At 38.9% G+C, this 6,508-nt stretch overlaps 2 protein-coding genes across 2 annotated transcripts in view; both read right to left on the bottom strand.

Annotated features, from left to right (window-relative positions):
- The window catches only part of LOC106534443 (G-protein coupled receptor 55), a 4,470-nt gene extending 3,255 nt beyond the window's left edge, over positions 1–1,215 (bottom strand). Inside the window, exon 1 of the mRNA XM_014031076.1 lies at positions 324–1,215. Coding sequence (XP_013886530.1) covers positions 324–1,076 — 753 coding nt within the window. The 5' untranslated portion in view covers positions 1,077–1,215. The remainder of the gene's footprint in view (positions 1–323) is intronic.
- A 4,486-nt stretch (positions 1,216–5,701) lies between these two features.
- snorc (secondary ossification center associated regulator of chondrocyte maturation) overlaps positions 5,702–6,508 on the bottom strand; it is a 7,116-nt gene continuing 6,309 nt past the window's right edge. The window contains exon 3 of the mRNA XM_014031064.1: positions 5,702–6,464. Within this exon, the coding sequence (XP_013886518.1) occupies positions 6,355–6,464 (110 nt within the window). The 3' untranslated portion in view covers positions 5,702–6,354. The remainder of the gene's footprint in view (positions 6,465–6,508) is intronic.

Genomic DNA, 6,508 nt, shown 5'->3' with positions numbered 1-6,508 from the left:
GTGTGTGTGTGTGTGTGTGTGTGTGTGTGTGTGTGTGTGTGTGTACTTGTTTCAACCACAGAGTGAGGACCATTTGTGAAACAGTTTCCATCAAAGTGAAGTTGAGGACCTCTTCAATGTCCTCACTTTGTTTGAAGCTCTGCTGTGTTAGGTGTAGAGGTATGGTGTGAATTAAGTTCTGGTTCAGGTTAGTGTTAGGAATCGACCAGTAATGGTTAGTTTTAGGGGAAATATCTGGGTTAGGCATAAATACAGCTACAAAAATGAATGGAAGTCAATTCAAAGTCCTTGTTTTAATGCAAGGCTGTGTGAGAGTGTCTCACCAGGAACTGCAGAAAGATCCCCAGGTGGCTCGGGGTGAACGGCAGCAGGAAGGCGCACAGGCTGCTGCAGATGATCTTCACRCAGGCCCGGCTCTGAGAGCTCCGCTGCCCCGACTGCTGGAGCGCCGAGATGGTGTGAGCCGAACACAGGACCACCACCACSACGGGCCCCAGGAAGCCGAAGAACATCACGCAGCTGATCACTGCGGGACTCCAGCCCTTCTCCGAAAACCTGTGGAAGCAGTGGATCTTCGACTGGTTGCTTTCTCGGAACCTGAAGGTGACCGGAAAGGTGGCCGAAATCACCAGCACCCAGATCCCCAGGCAGCTGATCACAGCCGCCCTGGGGGAGCGCAGCTGCTTGGCTTTGAAGGGGTGACAGATGGCCAGCCACCTATCTACGGCGATGCACGTGATCATGTAGATGCTGCCGTACGTGCCGACAAAGTAGAGGTTTTCCAGAAAGGAGCAGAGAGGCCAGAGCGTGCCGTCCCACTCGTGATTCACAGCATGCATCTTGGAGGGTAAGGGCAGCAGGAGGAGCAGGTCCATCAGAGCCAAACTGGTCATGTAGATGGTGGATTCGGTCCATTTCTTCAGATACACGCAGAACACCAGCAGGGCCGCCACGTTTAGAAGAAGGCCCACGACAAAGACGGGGATGTAGATGACCAGCTCCAGAACCTTCATGAGCTGGTCGGCTTGGTCTGTGCAGTTTTCCCTGCAGGACAAACGGTTCAGTCGTGGTCCCATCAGCACTTGTAATATTTCAACATTTACCAACTTCGATTTGAATGTGCCTTTCCTGTTGCTACTCTTGGTTCCCACAGAGACACACAAACATGATAAAAACACCAAACAAGAGTGAAACTTCTCGTGTGTGTGTAGGCGCACGGCTTGTTTTTTGTTTCTGATTTGAACAACAAAGGCAGAGTGCCATGAGAACTGCAAATATTGGCACCTGTTCTTTATTCTGAATTTAAATCTGAATCAGCACTGACATTAAAGCTAATCGGAACAAAATTCAAGCTGTTTGGGTTTGTGGAAATCACCCAGACGACAAAGGCCGCAGTTTGTCCAGAAGTACATATGCAGTGAAGTAACATTAGAAGTAGTGTGTTTGACTAGATAATAATTAATCTCCAGTTTTGGTCTCTTCGGAGTTTTTTCTGTTCTAAACTGCAGATCAGAATGATCAAGGACTTTTCTGAAACGTGACGATTTTTCTGCCATTGTCTGAGCTTACGGCAGAGAAAAAAAATCAACAATTTTTAGTCTGAGGTTAAAAACCACCACTTTACAAAAACATTACCAAATATATAAAATTAGGATCTGAGTGACAACAACTAAAATAATGTTTCCGTGTTAAAGTGAAACTACACAGACAACTTTAACACATACTTTCCCTCGCTCTAGAAATATACCGCATTTTACTAAATACAATATATTTTTAAAAATTAAAAAAAATCTACATACTGAACAATTTTCTGTTTTTTTTTTTTTTTTACTTATTTTAAACAGATTATCAAAGAAAACTCCCTCACACTTCAAACCTTTAACAAAACACTTAAACAACTGATCAAACGCTGAGTCTAATCTGTGTTTGAGTTTACGGCGTCTTGTCGAGTGGAAAAATGTGAAATTAGTGGTTCTCTTACCCCATGACTGTCTCAGAGGACTTTTTCAGTGTTTCCAACTGTCTGTGCCGTGCCAGACAAGCTTCTGCTTTTCTACCTTTTGTTGTTTCATCACCACTTCCTGAGTCATGCCACACATCATGTATGTTTGCTTAGATGTGCTTAAGAGCACAACTTGCCCAGCAGGTCTTTCTCTGACACTCTCTGACAAACTGCACATGAAAATATCTCAAAGTGGCTGAAATTAAATGCAGCTTGGAGAAACTAAATTAGAGAAATTACATTTTCTGTTAAAAAAAATATGCAACGACTGCTGAATGCCTTTGAATAACTTTGCCTAAAAGCCAATACAGAGTTATTAAAACTAAAAAATACAAATCAGCAAAATAGAGCTATGGCTAAATGCTAAAATGCTCAAAGGAAAGAAAATGCTAAAAGCAGCAAAATGCTTGATAAAAATTAAAGTAGCAAAGGTCTAGCTAAAAGTAGTAAAAGTGATAAAAACGCTAACTTAAAGCTAAAAGTATAACACTGCTTGCTAAAAGTAGTGAAAGAAGCAAAAAGCTAAAAGTAGCAAAACACAAATTTAAAGCTAAACGTAGGCCTACAATAATGCTAGCTGAATGTAGCAAAAATGCTAATAAAAAGTAGCAAAATGCTAACATAAAGCTCAAAGTACCATATTGATTTGATTTGTTTATTTAACAGGAAAAGATTACTAAAAATCAAGTCTGACTCAGCATAATTGCTGTTTTGCAGCAGGTTCCTGTTCTGCAGCATATAAAACACAGAATTACAGCATCACAATCACATCATTATACACCATAGACACAAAGACAAACAAGCATACCAAATTTCAGGAAGGTAGCATTTGCAAAATCGGACGTCTAAATATGAGCATAACAAAAAGTGTCCAACAGATGGCAGACAAGATTCTTCTTAAAGGGCTGTAGTTTTGAAATGGACTTTATGTTTTGAGGAATGTCATTCCATGCTTTAGTATAAACATAGAAGAAAGACCTCTGGCCGTAACAGTTTTTAAAAGTTGGTAATGTCAGTTGTCCTTTTGTAACAGATCTAGATGAATGACCACTTCCAGAATTTGATTTGGGCAGCAATGCACAGAGAGTTCCATAAATGGCACCTTGGAAGATCTGAAAATATAAATTAATACCACTATACAAAACATAATTCTGAAAAGTCAAGGCATCAGACAATGAAAGAACTGTACAGTGATGAGTCCAACCAGGAAGTTTTTTATGAATTTTGTAGGCCCTGTTGTAGARCCTAACTATGGGTTCTAAGATTTCATTTGTTGTAAGAGACCAAACAGGTAAACAGTATGACATGGCTGAGAGTATAATGGCATGAAGATAGATATTTGAAACAGAAGATGTCAGATTGGATCAAATTTTTTGAATAAACATATAATTTCTGTTTCAACTTAGTGGTTAAGACTTGTACATGATCACGATAAGTCAAATGAGAATCCAAAGTAATTCCAAGATATTTGTAGGTAGTGACAATATCAAGGGGTTTGTTTAAAAAGGTGAGTTGATTTGTTAGATTGAAATGTCTCCTGGGTGAGGAAAAATACATGCACACAGTTTTTTAACATTAATTGACAAAAGATTATCTTGAAGCCAACCATGAAATGTCTGAAGATCTGCTTGTAACTGACTATTAATAGATTCAATATTGAAATCAGACAAAAATAGAACAGTATCATCAGCATACATTAAAATATTTGAATACTTCAATATTTTTGGAAGGTCATTTATGTATAATAGGAAAAGCAATGGGCCCAGTATGCTACCCTGCGGAACTCACACGGAACAGGGTAGAGACCCAGACACAGAGCTTCCATGTTTCACAACCTGACACCTATCAGTCAAATAAGAGGAAAACATTTGTATTGTAGATGATGAAAGTTGAAAATAAATCAACTTTTGTAAGGGAGTATAATGATCAACTGTGTCAAACGCTTTATGAAAATCAATATATACAGCACCAGTTACTGGACCTTTGTTCAAAGCAGCACGTATTTGTTCAGTGAATAAAATTAATGCAGACATGGTTGACTTTGACGTGCTGAAACCATGTTGGCTATTGCTTAGCATATTATTAGCTTCTAGATGCTTAAGTAGTTGATTAAATAAGGTTTTTTCAAGTAACTTAGAAAAAATAGGAAGAGCAGAAATTGGTCGATAGTTTGAAACTTCTGTTGGATCACCAGAATTAAAAATGGGAGTAATCTAAGCAAACTTCCAGGCATCAGGGAAAATAGACTGCACAATACATAAATTAAGCAAATGATGAAACAATGGTATTGCCAGCTAAATGTGGCAAAATGCTTGCTAAAAACTAACGTAGGCCTAACAAAATAGGCCTACTAGCTAAGAGTAGCTACTAATAATTGAAGGTCAGTGGTAAACAAACCTCAGTAAAAGCAAAATGCTAGTACAAATCTAAAAGTAGTAAAACGGGTAAACCTGTAGCATTAAAAAAAGGTCTGCTGAACCAGATTTTATGCTTTTGAAGAAATAAAGCTAAAAAAAATTATATTTTATGAATAAGCTGACCTTAAAGAGAACTGAACTTTTGGACCTTTGACTTTCTGAAAGAGCACAGTTTGCAGAAGTAGGCCTAATTAAGTCAAAAAAGGATCCTTCATAGTGTGAATGTTAAATTAGCATTCACACAAAAACGCATAACTGAAATGTTACATTGTGTGTTTGAATAAAAAGTGGGTTTGATAAATTAAGGAAATCCTGGTTTGGCAGATGCCACAAGTCATGAGTGTGGTTAATGTTTCCCCAAAATTTTCCATCGTCACCATCGAGGTTATTTTTCTTTGTTGATGCTGAACCATGTATGAAAATCATTTGACTTTATATACAGCCTTTTTGACCACCTGACTTTCTGTTGCTCTTATTTACAGTAAGGATGAAGTCAGCACAGAAATCCCTAACTGTGATTTGTGTAGCTGTTTGTCTGCTCTGAATCTTGTCAAAGTGGATGACTGAAATCTGAGCTGACAGCGGATGAAAGAAGCTGCAGAAGCAGCAGATTTCAGCTGTGATTATGTTTTGAGGGTTTCCTGGTTTCGAGTGCTGAAATGACTTTACTCTTTTTTTAAGTGTGATAATATCTCGCTGTTCTCTGCTCATTGGCAATTTGTGCCTAAAAGTCTGTCAGCGGGGAGACTTTTTTTTTAAACCAGGAAATACTTATCGTCTGAATTCTTGCTTTCACTTTTGAGAATTCTTTTTTGTGAAATGAAAATGAAATAAATGAGCTCAGGATGTCACCTGTCTTAGTGATGAAAACGTGGTTTTGGTCATGTTCAGTTTGGTGTTTTGCACTTTTGAACTGTCCAACTAGATAGTCAGATAACAGAGTACAAATCTACTGAAGAGAACACGTACACTGATTATCCTTCAATCAATACAAACTGTTCAACACATTGGAAYTGAATTAATAATTCTGATAATAGTTACCACCTACTGCCTTTWTGTCTGTTTTTAGTTTTATGTTGAGAAGTGACTAGCCATTTGTGTGTCGGCTAATTCTGATTAACTGGTGGCCATTTTGAATCAAACCAAACTGATTAGTTTTTGCACATTTTAATGGAAGTTGTTCAGTAGTTCATGAGATGTTTTGCTAACAAACAGACACACACTTAAATGGGCAAAAACATGATGGTCTACAATTCTCACGTATTAAAATAAAACAAAGCAGTCAAAACTTCGTCTTGTTTTATTTAGTATTTAATGTAAACTTCCTCTTTTTTTGTAAAGCTATACAGACACAAACAGTGCGAAAACTACACATTTCTTTCATGTTTGTTTTGCAGACATAAATACTAAAACGTCTCCCTGGACGAATTGTTCGAAATGTTCTCGTCTTTTTCTGCTGGACTCCTAAATATTTGTAAAAGGTGTAACGCAAACACCTAACCCTGTTTACAGGAGACACAGGAGGGCTGTTTTCCACATGGCACAAAGTAAAGTTGGGAGACGTCACAAAAATCTAAAAACAGACATATTTCCTGATAAAACCGCAGAAAGCACAGTAGAGGTAAATAGTGAACACTTCAGGCTTTTTTAGACCATGAAAACAACATCCGTGGGGGGCGGGGGACTAAGAAGAGATAAAAATATAAAAAARACATACAGTACTGGAAGAGCCAGCCAGTTTCTATCGTTCCTTCATGTTTTCTGTCAGTTCGAAGGGACCTGCCACGTTTTTCAGCTTCTGACTGAGGGAAAGGCAAAGTTCAGGCTCGGACATGAAAGGTGAAGGACTGACACACACACACACACACACATTCATACTAAACACACACACACACACACACACACACTTTCACACAGGAGTGAGATGTGTTCCCTCTAGGAGGCGGTGAACTTCCTGATTGTGATTATGATGAGGGCGAGGAGGACCGACGCTCCCAGGAAGACGGCTATGACTATGGCTGTGATGGCCCCTGGCCCCAGAACTCCTACACACACACACACACACACACACACACACACACACACACAC

This window comes from Austrofundulus limnaeus, unplaced genomic scaffold (genome assembly GCF_001266775.1).
Source record: "Austrofundulus limnaeus strain Quisiro unplaced genomic scaffold, Austrofundulus_limnaeus-1.0 Scaffold6, whole genome shotgun sequence".
Taxonomy (NCBI): domain Eukaryota; kingdom Metazoa; phylum Chordata; class Actinopteri; order Cyprinodontiformes; family Rivulidae; genus Austrofundulus; species Austrofundulus limnaeus.
This window is presented reverse-complemented; position numbering and strand designations above follow the sequence as displayed.